The 17,030-nt window shown below is 43.7% G+C and overlaps 1 protein-coding gene across 1 annotated transcript; it reads left to right on the plus strand.

Annotated features, from left to right (window-relative positions):
• The first annotated feature begins 2,722 nt into the window (after positions 1 to 2,722).
• Positions 2,723 to 16,240, plus strand: KLHL36 (kelch like family member 36). Its single transcript, XM_042437784.1, has 6 exons — positions 2,723 to 2,947; positions 5,439 to 5,539; positions 7,890 to 7,962; positions 9,454 to 10,527; positions 12,245 to 12,402; positions 14,227 to 16,240. The coding sequence occupies exons 1-6, from the start codon at positions 2,723 to 2,725 to the stop codon at positions 14,780 to 14,782; spliced, it is 2,187 nt and encodes a 728-aa protein (XP_042293718.1). The 3' UTR covers positions 14,783 to 16,240.
• The last annotated feature ends 790 nt before the right edge of the window (positions 16,241 to 17,030 follow it).

The raw sequence follows: 17,030 nt of genomic DNA on the forward strand, positions 1-17,030 counted from the left end.
GGCCCAGATCAACTGTGCAACTCTCTCGGGACTCATTCCCACTTACATTTAAACCGGTTTGCGATTCGCCTTCGCTCCGTGTCGGTGAATCGATTCCAAAAGGTCCGTCGTTCTTACTATGAAAGCGGATCTTTTCATTATCCCCTTGTAATTGCTTCTTTTTGGGCACATTTGTCGTCCCCACAAGTTTGCACCATTTCAAAGTGCATGTCAATCATCTGTGTGTCACCGGCGATGTAAGCAGCAGCCTGGGCAACCCAGCTTGGGAAATAGATAGATAGATAGATAGATAGATAGATAGATAGATAGATAGATGATTCGAATCACTGTTTTTGTAACTACTTGCCTCACTATGAGCTGCCATTGGATCGCCCGGGTAATTGCAAGTACTGTAGTTGTAAAACCAATGAATCGAATCTTCTACCAATTTATTTTTGAAATTGTGCGCCCATAGGTCACACCACAAGCACAAAGGCAGCGCTGAGAGTGGAGGGAAATGGTGGATCTACCAAAAATTGAAGAGGGATGGAAAACACCCTCTGTCATTTGTCTTTTCCCTCCAGAATGATGCGATTCAGATCCATCGTTCCCACTTGTCAAACACGCTTCCGAATCGATTCTTTCCAAAAGTACCACCAAAGAACTAATGTTGGAAAAGAGCTTTTTTTTTGCGTTTACCTTGCTTCATCGCAATTGAAACCGAACACAGTAGGATCAGAACCAGTTTCAAATGGGAATGACGCTCCATATAACCTGATCAGCAATTTGCTTTAAATCATCATGGGAATGCAGCCATAGAAGCAGCATCAGAGACTAGAGTTGACCTGAATAATCTCTTCTATGATTCTGGTCTCTTGGGTGTATCTATACTACACTGTGAATATCAGTTTCCTCCCATTTTAAGTGTTGTGACCCCATCCTGCCAAATCCTTAGAGGTATTCAGAAGTCTCAGAATTGCAGTTCGGGGAGGATACTAGAGCTTTCCAGCATAGAAATCTAAGTACCTTCCCAAGCAATAACATCCCAGAAATCTATTGGATGGAGGCATGGCAGGTAGAGTGGTATCAAAGTTATATACACACACACGCATATATACATACAGTGAAGACACATTCAGAAGCAAGAATCACAGAGATGGAAAGATATGAACCCTGGAAGATTGTTTAGATCCACCCTTATCTTGTAACTATACAGTATTTTGAAATGTGAAGAAAGTAAGGAAAGCCCTGGCAGGTTGAAACGTGTTCCATGTTCCAGGTTCAGAGTTTCTTTCTGTCCTTCTTTCTTTAACTAACATAGGAGTTTATCATACGAAGGAGACCGGGAGTTTATCCCATGAATACCCTGGAAAAATCGCGTATTTACGCGAAACCATTTCACATGACGTTGCACAAAACCTGCCCTTAAAGTGGTCACAAAGAAGCATTAATGTGCATCTTTTTACTTTCAGGATTCCAGCGGCAACGCATTTCCGATATCGCTTTATTTGCACAATTGCATAGGATAATCATCCGTGCAATTACTTGCCATTTGCACTTTCACAGCTTCTGAGCACGGACCTTTGCACAGCCTATCCATAGACAACAAAATCTTAACCATGTTTGGAATAGGGACAAAAAGAATAAAAGGCGGAAGGTGCTATAAAAGGTTGATTGTCCGAGGAAGAAAAAAAAGCACCCAGTGCCTATGAACAAAGGTCTTTATTAAGAGCTGGATTTATTATACATTCATTCTAGGGCAGCAGTTGGGGAAATTATCTGCAGCAGGTTCTGGAATGTCCAAAGTCCAACTGCCCAACCCAATCCATATGTTTGCTTAGACGCAAATCGCAACGGAGATTATTTGGGCCAGTTTTCAGGTAAGTCCCGATCTTGAGAAATTTGCTTTTATGGACTATGACTTCCAGAATACTCTGGCCAGCATGTATTTCCAGGCAGTATAGCTCTTTATTGTAGTCCGACAAAGTAATTTGGGATTAACTGCCGTCTAACTGAGAAGGCTGGGTCTCTCACCGGAAGTATTTGCCTAGTGTGCATCACAAGAAACGTATTCAGGAATTTTCTCTTTGTATTGCACACAGGGTTGCCAGTTCAGGATCTTCCCAAAGGTTTCCGGGCCGAAATGTGAGACCTAGGCTGCATCTGTACTGCAGAAATAACCCAGATTGGCACGACTTTAACTGCCATGGCTCAATGCTATGGAATTCTGAGAAATGTAGTTTTGTGAGACCTGTCAGAGAGTGCTGATGCCACACAAAAATTCCCAGAATTCCACAGCACTGAGCCATGGCAGTTAAAGTGGTATCAATATGGATTATTTCTGCAGTGTGGATGCAGCCCTAGAGGTGGCTTGGGAGATGTTGGTAAACACAGTGCATTAAGCATCAACCAAAGTTACTCACAGCTGTAATTCAAACAAAAACATAGAGAGACACCACATATTTCCCTGTTTGGAAAAGAAGAGCAAAATCTTAGCTAAAGAGGCTCTTTCCAGATTAAGGTAAAATAAGGGCATTATTCTTTTTCACCTATTTAGAAGACAGATGCAGAGTAGAGGGTGAGCAAGAAAGAAGAAGCTAACAGAGGCCCACAACAGACTTCTGGTTTGCGGCAGCCTGGGGCCAATTTTAGGGTTCCGGAGCGTGCAGCATCCGCACTCTCTAGAACCTGAACACATATGGACAGCACCATCTTTATGTGGTGCCGTCTATACATGGCACGCATGCATGACGCAAGCATAGTGCCACGTCTCCACCTCCGGGCACTGCGCTTGTGGCGTGGACGTGTCACAGTGCACCAATGGTGCACTGATGATGTCGTTCCCGTGCTCCAAAAAGACCCCAGTTTTTCCGGCTTCTTTTTGGTTTGGAGGGATGCCGCACAGTTTGGCTGCTGCGGCATCCCTTCACGGGAAAACAGGCCACTGCCAGCCCGGACTTTCCCACAGGTATGTACCAGGCCTAAGTATACATATAGACCACTCCCCGAATAGTCTTTACAGACTACTGCAACAAATCATTTGAGCCTTGCAAACTGTAGCAAGTGACTGCTTTACTAGCTGAGCAGGAGATTTGCACAGAGCCCTTTCATTCTTGTGTAGGTTGCTGAAATAATGCAATTTGATACCATTTTGTTGTAGTGCTATCCTATGGAATCTTGGGATACACAGTTTTACAAGATCTTTAGCCTTCTCCGCTGAAGGGTGCTGGTGCTTCACAAACCACAAATGCCAAGATTGTGTAGGATGGAGCCATCGCGGTTAAAATGGTGTCAAAATTGCAATAATATCTACATGGTAGATGAACCCCTTGAGGTCTCTGGCTATCCTAGTTGCACATCATGGTGCTTGGGAGATGTCAATCTGGTTAAACGCTTGTGTGATCTGCACCACTCCTGCATTTTATAGCTGTGTGACATTCACTCAGAGGTATCTGGATGTGTAATAGGTCCGACGTGTTGCAACTCATTGTCTTCCTCTGGAGCAATTAAACCTTACACAACCCATCTCTCTCTTATTGCAACTATTTAGAATCTAAGGCTTTGTGCCTCTCTTTCTTTCTCTGTTGGCACTGGAATGAAATGGGGTCTGACCTTTGGCGCGGCTCCCATCTTCTCCTCCAACTCACACAGAAGCAACATTGTCTCAGTGGTGTAGTGGTTACAGCAGAGGCTGGAAGAGTTATTTTTCAGATGAGGGTCAAGATCTTGCATCACATCAGCATAGTGTAAATATGTGTCAGAGGAATAGGGGAGTTATGCAGCGCCACAACTGAACATCAACACAGCACGTTGCATGGCTTGCAATCTATTGTGCAACGGCAACCTATTTCCGAGCTACAGTTGGAAGATGCCACCAGCTGTCATAGTTACCTCTTTGAAAATTATAACCCCTAAGGGAACTTGGAATAGAAGTGAACGCATGGATCTTCACAGTCATGGATCACAATCGGAATTCCTGGCATGTGTCAGCATCATGCCATGACTTGCAATGCTTTGAGCTAGAAAGACTCAGAAGAGAAACAGCTGAATTGGTTAATATTCATATGCCAATCTATTAGCAAGAGGTATGAACAAAGATAACATCCTCACAGCACACTACATATATTACAGATACACTAAATATGCTGACACAAGAGCCCTGACTATTGCGCATATAACAAAAGGAAGCTTCTCAGAGAGTACGGAGCCCAGGGAAGCTTGACTTTTGGAAAGGAGGCTTATTGCTTTTACACATCAGCACCAGCTGACCATTGTAAACATATGAAAAACCTATTATCATCTCACCCAGCCTTAAGAAAATTTAGGGCAAGAGACGTGATTTGCAACTTTCTGGATCCTCATATACTATCTCACCCCCACAACTCTATAAATATGCTTTATACTTGGAGCCTTAATACCATTTGGTTTTGCATCTGAAAAGATGGATTTATATATGCATGAAAGCTCATACTAAAATAAAAACCAGTTGGGTTTTAAGGCACTGCCATGTTTATTATTTTTCTCTCCTTCCCTCCCTCTTTCCTTTTTATGTTGCAAGAGACTAATAGGGCTATTTTGAAACTTATTTGAATGAAAGACTTACAATCCTGTTTCAGAGACAGCTGTCTCCCTCTGCTGGCCTGGAAAGTATCTAACCGCTGTAGTAAACCCAGAATGAATGGATGACTAAAAATACAAAATTCAGAATCACCCAGACCATAACATTTCCAGTTTCTAGATATAGTTGTGAAAGTTGGACAGTGAAGAAAGCTGATAGAAAGAGGATCCGCTCATTTCAAATGTGGTGCTGGGTTGCGAAAAAAGACAGAAACAGGTTGAGTCTCCCTTATCCGAAATGCTTGGAACAGAAACGTTTTCAATATTTGCTGATGATGACCTTCAGATCGGACCCAAGTCTAAATATGAAATCCATTTATGTTTCATAAACACCTTATCAATGTAGTAGTACTTGTTGTTGGGCCTTGAAGTGTTTCCAATGTATGGCAACCAAGGCGCATGGGGTTTTCTTGGCAGGTTTGTTCAGAGCCACAGATGCTGGCGAAACGTCAGGAAACAAACTCTCCTAGATCTGGCCACATAGACCGAAAAAACTCACCAAAAAACATAGACATAAATCTGTATTGCAATCCACATGCGTACCCTCTCAGCTTTCCAACCGAGTAGCCTTTCCCTTGCAAGGCCCCTTCTTGCTTTTCCTCCTCTAAGTAGCCCTGAGCAGATTAATGCAACCATGGCTCTCGCAGACCCCTCTTGTCCTGTTGCAGCTTTCCAACAGGAGCTTTTTTCTTTTGGCTTGCACTGGCAGCTGGGTCTAACAAGAAAACACACACACACGACACACACCATGCAGTCCCACCCCCATCCGCTTCTTTATGCCCTCCTCTTTGCGCTCATTGGTCCTCTCCCTTTCCATCCAGCCTGCAGTTCCTGGCTTTTAAAAGACATGGCTGCTGCAGCTGGGAGGAGGAGAGGCATGCAATGCTCCGGAAAGGGCTCCTGCCGCTGCCTTGGCAGCATCACTCTCCACTTGGAGCCTTTGGTAAGGCACCTCCTTTGGCTCACCTGTGGCTCTTGATGCCTAGGGATGCCTCTGGCGGGGCATGATGGGAAACTCCCACATCCTCGCCCCTCTGTAGCATCTTACTCCATCCCCCCATAGCCTTTCCTCTCCGGTTGTTCATTTATATTTCATTTATCAGTTTATTTTTTCTTTGCGCAGGCATGTTGCCCCAAAGCAACACATTTATCCTTGTTTGGTATGTTTTCATTTAACATTTTGTTTTACCCTGCTTTTCTGCCTGCCTCCCGCCGGGCCCCCTAGCCATGGCTTCTGCTAGGTTCTGCGAAGCTTTCATCGCCAGGTCCCGGCTAGTTTTCGCTCCAAGGTTTTATTCCCCCCTTTCTTTCTGCCTCCATAGTCATGTTTGTGCTTAGCTTTCTGCAGAAACTTATAATTTACCCCTTTCCTTTCTGCCTCCATAGCCTGTATTCTGCTTAGCTTTCTGCTGAAAAACTAAAAGCATGAATTTTGTGCATGAAATGAAGTTGGTGTACATTGAACCACCAGAAAGCAAAGGTTTCACGTATCTCCTCCTTGCTTTCCGATGGGCCGGTGTGGTGTAAGGCTTTGGGCATTGGACTAGGACGCGGGGAGGCCAGGGTTCGAATTCTGGTCTCAGGCGGCAGAAACCCATGGGCAAGTCCACCTCTCGCCTCAGAAGATGGCAATAGCAAACTCCCTGCTGAAGAAACTTTCCACATAGATTTGCCTTAGTTTCTCCGTAAGTCAGAAACAATTTCAAGGCAAGCAACGCTGGAACTATCAGAAGAGCAAAGGTATCACATCTCAGACACCTGTGGGCAATACTGGATTTGAGAGTATATCAGAACTCTGGATAAGGATACGTGTACACTTAGGAGTTTATCACACGAAGGAGATCAGGCGTTTATGCCTGAATATCCCGGGGGAAAAACTGCGTAATTACGCAAACTATTTCCATGACATCGCACAAAACTTCCTAACGTGGTCACAAAGAAGCATTAACCACACATTTTTTACTTTCGGGATTCAGCAACAATGCATTTCGATACCTTTATGTGCGCAACGGGGTGGATACCATTTTGCAATTGTTCGCCATTTCCCGCTTTATTGCGGGATCTCTCTTTACTGCTGAAATTAGCCCCAGTGTGATAAAACTCCTTAGAGAGGATGCCCTGGTTTGGGTTATTTGGTTGTTTTCTCCTCCTTATGGAATGGTGCTTTCAAAAACCAGTTGCAAAGTTGCGGATTTCCTGATCTGCTTCTGTTCTCTTGGTGTCCCTGCATGAACTCCTAACCATGTACCCATTTCCTTCTGTGCGCAGAAAACACAACTTTCCTGCTGAAACAGCAGGAAACACACTTGTACAGGTTTCCGTGCACAGTGCAGAGGTGCAAGCATGACCTATCAGGCCCTTCCAACGTGGTTCTAGGCTATTGAGATCCTTGGCTTCCCCCGTATGAGTCTGCCCAAGCTTTTAATACCATCAGGGGACACTTTCGCTTATTACGCTGCATCCGCGCGTTGCAGAAATAATCCAGGGTTGACACCACTTAACTGCATGGCTTAGTGCTATGGAATCTGGGACACATAGCTCTCCCCACCACATTTGCTGTTATCCTTAGAATCTATACAGTCTTAGACGCGTAAAGGGTTCCAACCCTTGTAATATGCAATATGCAACTACAGCACTCCTGAGAGATGGCTTTCCAGCGTCTTAGATGGCCTTCTAACCTTTGGTGTTTATCACACTATGCTCTTAAAGAGGTACTATTCCGTGTGACTCCTCTAGCAGCCCCTGTTGCATGCTGGGATTGGCAGTTTTAAGGAGCTGAACTCCTGCCTGAGATTCTAAATACCACTCCTAAAACTGCCAATCCCAGCATGCAACAGGAGGCTGCTAGAGGAGTCACACTGGAATAGTAGCTCTTTAAGAGCATAGTGTGATAAACATCTCAGACAGTCTATTCTGCTGTCAGAGAGTTCTTACAATAAAGATGTTCTTCCTAACCTTTACTGTCGGTGGAATCTCTCCGATGCAGACATTTTGCACGTGCAAAGAACATATGAAAGGATTTTGCAATAAAATAAAATAATATAGAAGTCCTGAAATGTGAAAAATCCTCAAAAACTGCAAAACTTTTGTTATCTTGTCCAACAGCGGAGAACAGTCCTCTGAAGTAGAAAAGAGCATCTCAGTGAGTTTCATGGGTAGAACCTGATCTCCCAAATCTTAATCCAATGCTTCAACCCCAACACGAAACTATTTATTTGGCCTCCAGATCACAGCATTTCTGTTCTTTGGCTAATATGTTGCTGCTGATGTTTGCTTCTTTGTTCTCGTTCAAGGACCTGTACAATAATGGAGGGAACGAAACAAGCAAGAATTTCTCGCCCGCATAAGATAAGTGAATCCTCAAAGGTGCGGAGTTATTATAATATCACATTTTTGCATTTTTTAAAATGTTTGCTTGTTTCATACATTTGCTAAGCTGAAATCCTTCTTCATTACTTAGGGAGTTTATCGTGCCTCTTCTTAGTAACTTGGAATGAACAGCTACGTCACTTGTGGCATTTAATGGTTCCTAAACGACAGCAAAAAAAAGAAACACTTATCGCAGCACTCTTGCCCAGGAAAAGTATTGTGCATGAAATGGTCATTAAAAGATCATTCCAAAGGTTTTGCTGGTGTTTGATGCACACATTGCTGGACAGTTACCTATGAGAGGCCCAAATGCAATTAATAATAATAATAATAATAATAATAATAATAATAATAATAATAATTTATTTCCTTCCTGCCTCTCCTCAAGGAAAGGTACAACATATTAAAATACAAATGCAAATACAAATGCAAGACATGCACCCAACTGCCTCTTCATCTTGCATTCCCAAACCACTGCTATTCAGAAGCCAACATTTTGCTCATATCAGCCCCTGATTTCCTTTGTCTCTTTCTCCAAAATAGACCCCTGTCCATTAGAGGCATTCCCAAGACCCACATGAAAAATTGTGGGCTTTCTTCTCTGAACGTACATATGTGAACTACTGAATATACTCATGTATAAGTCTAGAAATCTTAGCCAAAAAATTGACCCAAAAGACCTGGGTCGACTTATCCACGGAGCAATGCAAGTACTGTACTTTAACTCTTATTTAAAAAGGAACCATGCCTTGGTGAAAAGCAAGAACATGATCTGTCTTGGAAGCATTGAACCCTCTCTACTCTCTCATCTATCCAGCCCTTAGTCTGAACACAAACAGTTATGACTGCTGGAACTTTGTTAGTCCTTCGCCATTGTTTCCTTTGCCTCATCCTTTAGGTCCTTTGTTGCATGCCCCTAAGCTTTACCCTCGTCTTATCCACGGGTCACATCAAAATCCATAACTTTGTGCCCAAAACCTGCCCTCGACTTATAGTCAAGTATATATGGTATGTCTTTGGGATTTCATTTCAAACTGCAAGGTAATCCCACGGGAAAACGGGAGTTAAACACGATTTCAAGTACATTCGAATTTAAACAAAACTTGCAAATTCAGGGAGTTTATCACACCGAATTGCTTCTAAAACAAAATAATGTGAAGTTAAACCGCAGTTAAAGCGGAGAAACGCGACAGCATTTTACTTCCAGGATGTTCCAAAGGTAAAAAGCTGCCATCTTTCTCCGCTTTAACTGTGGTTTAACTTTGCATTATTTCACGTTAACTGCGACGTCACGTGATAAACTTCAGGCATTTCCAGGTTTTCTTTGCTTTAAATCATGTTCAACTCCTGTTTTCCCACAGGATCACGCTACTGTGATAAATTCTGCACTAGAGAATGGCTGATCTTCGATTGTAGGGCTTTGCACCTACTTGCTTAGAAGTCTCTTTTGAGCTACGCAAGTGCTTTGACCTCTGTTCTTTATTGCAGGTGTACAAATGTGCTGATCACTCTAGTCTGGTTCTGCGGAGCTTGAACGAACAAAGGCATTGTGGCCTATTTTGCGACATTGTCCTGGTTGTGGATGAGCAAAGAGTCCCTGCCCATCGGAACATTTTAGCTGTCTGCAGTGACTATTTCAACTCCATGTTCACCATTGGCATGAGGGAGGCCTACCAGAAAGAAGTTGAGCTCTTTGGATCCTCCTACAGTGGCCTCAAAGCCATAGTGGACTTCCTTTATGGGTGTGACCTGTCCCTTGATGGTGGAAATATTGACTACATTTTGGAGACAGCCCACTTGTTGCAGATCTGGAAGGTGGTTGACTTCTGTTGTGACTACCTGGAGAATGAAGTCAACGAGGAGAACTACTTGTACCTCCAAGAGCTGGCCTCTATCTATAACCTCAAGCGCTTGGATGCGTACATTGACTCCTTTATCTTGAGGAACTTTGGCACGCTGTCCTTCACGCCGGATTTCTTGCAGAGTGTTTCCCTCCAGAAGCTGTGCCAATACCTTAGTAGTAGCGATGTCCAGCAAGAATGCGAGCATGACTTGCTCCAGGCTGCGCTGCAGTGGCTGACGCAATATCCGGAACGGGAAAGCGAGGCCTTCCGGGTCTTAGAAAATATCCACTTCCCCTTGATACCAAAGAACGACCTTCTGCATCGGGTCAAGCCTGCCATCTGCTCCCTCCTCCCGAAGGAAACCAACTGCGAAGGCTTTGTCGAAGAGGCGGTCAGCTATCACAACAACGTCACAGCTCAACCGGTCCTTCAAAACAAGCGGACTGTCCTCCGTACGTACGAAGAGAAGCTCCTCTTCGTCGGTGGGGAGGTATCGGAGCATTGCTTGGAGCTAAGCGATGACACCTGTTTTCTGGAGGCCAAGACGGGGCAATGGGTGAGAGAGACGCCTCTCCCAGCAAGGAGGAGCCACCATTGTGTTGCAGTCCTTGGAGGGTTCATCTTCATCGCCGGAGGCAGTTTTTCACGAGACAATGGGGGGGACGCGGCATCCAATCTTCTATATAGGTATGACCCTCGGTGTAACCAGTGGATCAAGGTGAGCCTTGAGCTGTAGTATATGTGTACATACATCTGTCCTTTTGTGTATATATCTCTTTGCCTTTTTATGTGTCAATGGAAATGTGTGTGTCCTCAAAATACTAATAGAGAGTTAAGGCATTACACGTATAGTAAGGGAGATGCCATGAACCATGGACGCTATCTCCCAGCATGTAATATATTGCCTCACTTGGAATCCAGGGAAACCAAAAGTCATGGAGGTAAAATTGTTTTTGAGGGTTCATGGTAGTGTAGCAAAGTGTAATGGAGAAAAACTGGCAGTGTCTTCAAAGAGGTCAAGAAATGGCATGTGTTCTCAAGCAACTTCAGGTTTACTGACCCCTTCAGTCCCTCCTTTCACTGAGAGAAAAGTGAACCAAGAGTTTCAACCTTTTAAAGAGAAGCATTTCACCTTTTATTGATCTCTTCATTGATGTCTGTCTTTGTGTTTTTCCCCCTTTCCTCTGACTTATATTGATAAAAAAGAATAACTTAACCCAGCTTTTGTAGTCTGTCCTGTTCTGTTGTCATTCTGCTTTCCAGCATGGGAAGTTGTCATCCAAACCAACCTTTGTGTTGGTGGCTGAGTTATAAACAGGTAGTTGAAGGGCAGACAACTGAGGCTGGTTCAGGGATTGATTTTCTGCTCCTGAAACCATATAGATAGCAGCTGAGATTCACAGAAGTTTTGCAAAATCCAAACTTGAGAGGTTTTCGCATTGCTCTTATCTAGAGATATACAACTTCCAAATGTTGAGCTTTTGCCATCATATAGATAGCAGTTCCGGATGTTTTGTAAGATCTTTATTGGGACCATTGTTCCTGTTCTTCTTTGCCACCAAGTTGACTCTGGGCTGAAACAGCCATAAAAGGGCAGCCCTTTGGCACCCCTTTGAGCTCTGAATCGGGGCCGCAACAACTGCACGCTGTGACCCAGATCCAGCATTTTTTCAGCCCCAAAAGAAAATGCCACTCCTTTTTGGTGCAGAAAAAAGTCACCCTTTCCGCCACCGCTGTGGCTTTTCTGCATTTCTGCGGCACGGCACAGCGCATGTAAACACTATGCCACAGAAATGCCATAACACCGCCTGCTGTGTGGTCATTGGGGTGGTATGACACTGGCTCAGGGGTGGCATTGGGGCACGCACCATGTGTATACCAAGCCCCTATGCCACCCTGAAGCCAGCGTTTTTTGCTGGTCTGTTTTGACCCTTTGACAGAATGACCCTATGACTGAGAGACCTCCAAGACTTGCAAATTATAAACTACCCTGCTCAATAAACTTGTTTAATTTATATACATGTGTGTGTGTGTGTGTGTGTGTGTGTGTGTAGTCCTCTTTTCCTTTATTGTATGGTTTAAAATTTGCTAAGGGTCAAGTGAAATAGTCGCTCGTCTATTTTTGTCATCTTGGAATCTGCATCCATCGCCCATTTGTGGGCGGCAAACAGAGGGGTACAAAATGGGGCATGGGTTGCCATTGAAGCCAATGGAGCTTAAATATCGCCCATTTTCTGCTTTCACACAAGGAGGTTGGAAGCAGATCCCCTGTGAAAACGGAGGAGCGACTGTAGTTTCAAAGCCTGATTTTGGCCCAAGGGTTGCTAGTTGGCCACCTCTGACTTAAGTTATAACAAATAGGCTTTTGGTTTATGTGATAGATGGCTACCCAAAGATATTGATTTGCGTGCTTTAATGTGTTTTTCCTTTTTCAGCTTGCTTCCATGAGGCAGCGTCGTGTGGATTTCTATCTAGCGGCCATTGAGACAATGCTGGTGGCTGTTGGCGGAAGGAACGAAAATGGGGCACTTTCGTCGGTCGAAATCTACAGTCCCGAAAAAGATGCATGGTCCTTCGTTGCAGGCTTACCCAGGTGAACAGGATGTACAGTATATTGGGGAAAAAGCATCCATCATTGTTGTTGTAAAAGAACACAATTTCATTTTCCTATTAGAAGTTTTAACATTCAGGATTTTGCTTGTCAACTCTCACTCTCATCCATGGTTACAATTGATGTTTTGCCAAGAGTCTTTTGAAATTAAGCCAAACACTGCATGGAGTAATATGCTGCTAAACCTTGCCCTTTGGCATGGATGGGCAAAGGGCAGTCTTTGCAGTCCATGAAGCACTAGAGCTGTTTTTGTGCCCTTCTGGTAATGCACAGTTAGTTGAAGTCTTTAAAATGATCAAGGAAAATGCATTGAAAGCATACATGCATAAAATGAGGGACCATTTTAACACTGGTGCATTGCATGTAGTCTTTGCCTGCTTGCTTAAAATGATTTAGTATTTCATGACGTTTGTATACATGTGTATTTAAGATATTTCTGGATTGCCTCCACAAGGGCCCCCAAGGTGATGAATGAGTAAAAGTAAATAAAGCAGTACAAATATTAAAAAGAAATTAAAATTGCAATACTGCTTTAAAAATTATTTCAAAATCCTAAAATACAGTCAACAGAGAACAATTTCAAACACTGAAAGCTACGAGGAAAAGTACTACTTTAGGTGGCCTCTGGAAGCTCAAAACAACTTCCTTGGGTAGCTCCATAATTGGGATGCTGTTACCGAGAAAGACCTATTATCAATTCTGTAATCATTTCTGCACTGCAGAAATAATCCAGGTCGACACCACTTGTAAGTGCAATGGTACAATGCTGTGGAAATCTGGGATTTATAGTTTTGTGAGATGTTTATCCTTCATTGTCAGAGAGCTCTGGTTCCCACCAAACGACAAATCCCAGGACTCCATAGCACAGAGTCATGAAAAGTTAAAACAATGTCAACCTGAGTTATCTCTGCAGAGCAGTTGCAGCCTGAGATAAGCTTTACTGGTGGCAAAAATGCACCAGATGGTATGTAGCAGAGAAGCATTCTAGCCTTTTCAGCCTTCCTCCAAGGATATTGATAGAAGTGTGCTCTTAATAAACCCAATTCTACCCAGACTATCCCTTGCTGGCAATTCAGTTCCTCACTGTAGGCTGAATGAGGGCAAAGGAAGGTGGGCTCCGAAGGTGTTTATAGTGCAGAAGCAAAGAAAATCAACATGTGCAGACGTGACCCATCTCTACATACCCATAGCTGTGAGCATTAAATCATGTTCTAGGATGAGCAATTCTCCTTTGACTTTTTAAAAAACGTGGAGTGTTACAGTGAGCCATTAGTATCCAATGGAGGTTGGTTCCAGGACTCCAAAATTCATGGATGCTCAAGTCCCATTAAATACAGCGGTGTAGTAAAATCGTATGCCTTATTTTTTAAAAATGGCAAATTCAAGGTTTGCATTTTGGATTTTTTAAAAAAGAAAAATCACATAATTTCAAGCCATGCATGGATGGTTGAATCCATAGGTGCAGAACCCATGGATATGAAAATCCAACGGTGCTGCCATTCTGACTAGTAGCTCATTATGGCCTCATGGACTTACCTAAAGTCATTTTGCTTTTTGGAATTTATATTTTAAAAGACTGAATATTTTCAAGCTGTGGACAGTTGAATCTCCAGATAAAAAAATCTGTGGCTATTGAGCGCTGATTGTATTTTTGAAACCACAAGTAGACTTTCGGTTGTTTTCAGTTTCAACACAAGAGGGTAGGTAGTGTGGCCCATAGTTGGTTGCGATGCATCTTCAAAATCGGACCTTTCCAAGTTTCCCACCTTGATTGACCATATCCTTTTCTTCTGCTTCGTGTCCTAGGTTTACCTATGGCCACGCCGGTGCTGTCCACAACGAATTTGTCTATATCTCCGGAGGCCACGATTACCAGATTGGTCCCTATCGCAAAAATCTGCTCTGCTACGATCACCGTACAGACGTCTGGGAAGAGAAGCGGCCGATGATCACCGCTCGCGGCTGGCACAGCATGTGCACCCTGGACGACAGCATCTACTCCATCGGTGGTAGCGACGACTACCTCGAAACCATGACCCGCTTTGACATTTTGGGCGTGGAGTCCTACAGTCCTCAGTGTAACCAGTGGACGAGAGTGTCCCCTTTGCTGCAAGCCAACAGCGAATCCGGAGTGGCCGCGTGGGAAGGCAAAATCTACATCCTTGGGGGCTACAGCTGGGAGGACACGGTCTTCTCCAGAACCGTCCAGGTGTACGACAAAGAGAAGAACAAGTGGCACAAAGGGGCAGACCTACCCAAAGCCATCGCCGGGGTTTCGGCTTGCGTGTGCGCCTTAAAGCCCAGATCCGAGGACAGGAAGAAAAGGTCGAAACCAAAACGGCATCAGGATCAGGGAAGGTGACAAACTGGGTACAACCTCAACCTTGGAAAAACCGAGTATGCATAACAAATGTCGTCATTGACATCATATTGACATCATACCTTCTTCTTGGAGAACAGTTTTGGAAACGTCAATAAAGCTATTTTTCCCACCATTTGGGCACGGGAATTTCCACCTGATCACTTTTCCCCAACTTCTCTGATCAAGGGAGAGGTATTTGGATGTTACCCGTATCCGCATACAGCCTCCAGATGTGATTGCTTTGGTTGTTTCCATCGTTGCTGTTATAGGACAAAGCCTGTTAGGAGAAATCGTGAAACATCAGCACAAAAGGTGGCTGCAGAAGATAAAGACAACTTGTATTGAAGGCAAAGGAATAAACTGAGAGAGTAGAAAGAGGGAAGTTATGCTCAAACCTGCAATGGGATTAAATTTAAGCTGGTCCTCATTTTAAGTTACTATGGAATTTATCACACTGGGGCTAATTTCAGCACTAAAGAGAGATTAAAGTGCATTTAATGCATCCTGCAAATAAAGCGAAAGCGGTGAGTAATTACTAAGGGGTTTATCACACTGGGGCTAATTTCAGATATTAGAAAGATATTAAAGTGCTTTTGCATCCTGCAAATGAGGCGGAAATGGCGAGTTATTGCACGAATGATTATCAGATGCAATTGCGCAAATAAAGTGATATCGGGAACGCATTGTTGCTGAAATCCCAAAACTAAAAAGATGTGCGTTAATGCTTCTTTGTGGCCGCTTTAATGGCGGGTTTTGTGCGACGTCGTGTGGAATCGTTGCGCGTAATTATGTGATTTTCTCCTTCGTGTGATAAACCCCAAAGTCTGTTACCTAGAACTAGGGGCCTTAAGTCTTAGTTGTTCCTTTTTGACCACCGACATCCTCTTCCACTATTTTGGAGACCTTGTTCCTTTTTTCAACCCACATTCCCTGCTTGTGACTATTGGATATTACCTCCTACTTCATCTTTACCATGACTTTAAATGGCATTTTGATGGGAGTCTAAATTGCAAGGTGTGGACCTTTGCCTCCAGACAAAAGTGTCGATGTGTGTGTGTGTTTTTAACAAGTTTTCGAAAGGTTTTGTACCATTTTTATGACCTATTTTTGCTAATACTTAGAGCTCGAAACTTGTCTTTTACAGTGTATTATTTACTCTTTCATGTCTCTATGGCTGCGTAATGATAGTCCAGCCCTTTCCATCTAAGGGTTTGGTAAGGGCTGTGTGTTCGTTCTCCAACCTGTTTGTGTAGCTTTGTTGTGAAATCTTTATGCTCCTTTAACATTGCCACACTCCACAATTAACGCAGTTTGATGCCTCTTTTAACCGCCCTGGCGCTGTCTATTGAAATCTTGGGATTTGTAGTTTGTTGTGGCAAACTATAATTCCCAGGAATCCAGAGCTTTGAGCCATGGTTGTTAAAGCGGTGTCCAACCGCATTAATTCTGCAGCCGTTATCAGTCAGTAGGCATTTGCAGTTTAGGGGAAGGTAGTGTGGTGCAGTGGTTTGAGTGTTGGACTAGGACTTTGGAGACCAGGGTTCGAATCCTGGCTCCTCCATGCAAACCCATTGGCTGGACATTGGGCAAGTCACACTCTCTCAGCCTCAGAGGAAGTCAATGGGAAACCCCCTCTGAAGAAACTTGCCATGAAAAACCCCGTTGTCGCTTTTCCTTTGGGTCCCCATAAGTTAGAAACAACTTGAAGGCATGCAATAACAGGGAATTCATTAGCATCCATATTCTTTGCTTGTCGATTTCATGTAGAATGAAGCATTTTTATTGTTTTAACACAGCCGGAGTTGACTGCTTTTATAAATTGGGTTTCCTTACTAACATGAGCCTATGGCGGTTTTTTAAATTGTCCTCCTTCGTTCTGTTTGGGAAATAGGCTCTCCGGTCGGATATTCGGTTCAAAAAGGACATTGAGAACCTGGAGCCATGTGTCCAAAGGAGGGTGACTAAAATGGAGAAGGGTCTGGGAACCATGAAGCCCTATGAGGAAGGGCTTAGGAGCTGGGGATGTTTAGCCTGGAGAAGAGAAGGTAAAGAGGGGATATGAGAGCCATGTTTAAATATTTTAAGGGATGTCATATTGAGGAGGGAGCAAGCTTGTTTTCTGCTGCTCCAGAGAACAGGACACAATGGAGCAATGGATGGAAAGTACAGGAAAAGAGATTCCTCCTCAACATTAGGAGGGACTTCCTGATGGTTAGAGATAGCAGAAGATCCTGCCTTGGAGGTCTTT

Source organism: Sceloporus undulatus, chromosome 8 (assembly GCF_019175285.1).
Source record: "Sceloporus undulatus isolate JIND9_A2432 ecotype Alabama chromosome 8, SceUnd_v1.1, whole genome shotgun sequence".
Lineage (NCBI taxonomy): Eukaryota > Metazoa > Chordata > Lepidosauria > Squamata > Phrynosomatidae > Sceloporus > Sceloporus undulatus.

Bases quoted from the DNA above. Each gene is read 5' to 3' on its own strand.
- KLHL36 (XM_042437784.1), top strand. From the start codon at position 2,723: ATGCATGACGCAAGCATAGTGCCACGTCTCCACCTCCGGGCACTGCGC. The intron at 2,948-5,438 runs GTATGTACCAGG...CCTGGCTTTTAA, and splicing joins CAGCCCGGACTTTCCCACAG to AAGACATGGCTGCTGCAGCT. The intron at 7,963-9,453 runs GTGCGGAGTTAT...TCTTTATTGCAG, and splicing joins AGATAAGTGAATCCTCAAAG to GTGTACAAATGTGCTGATCA.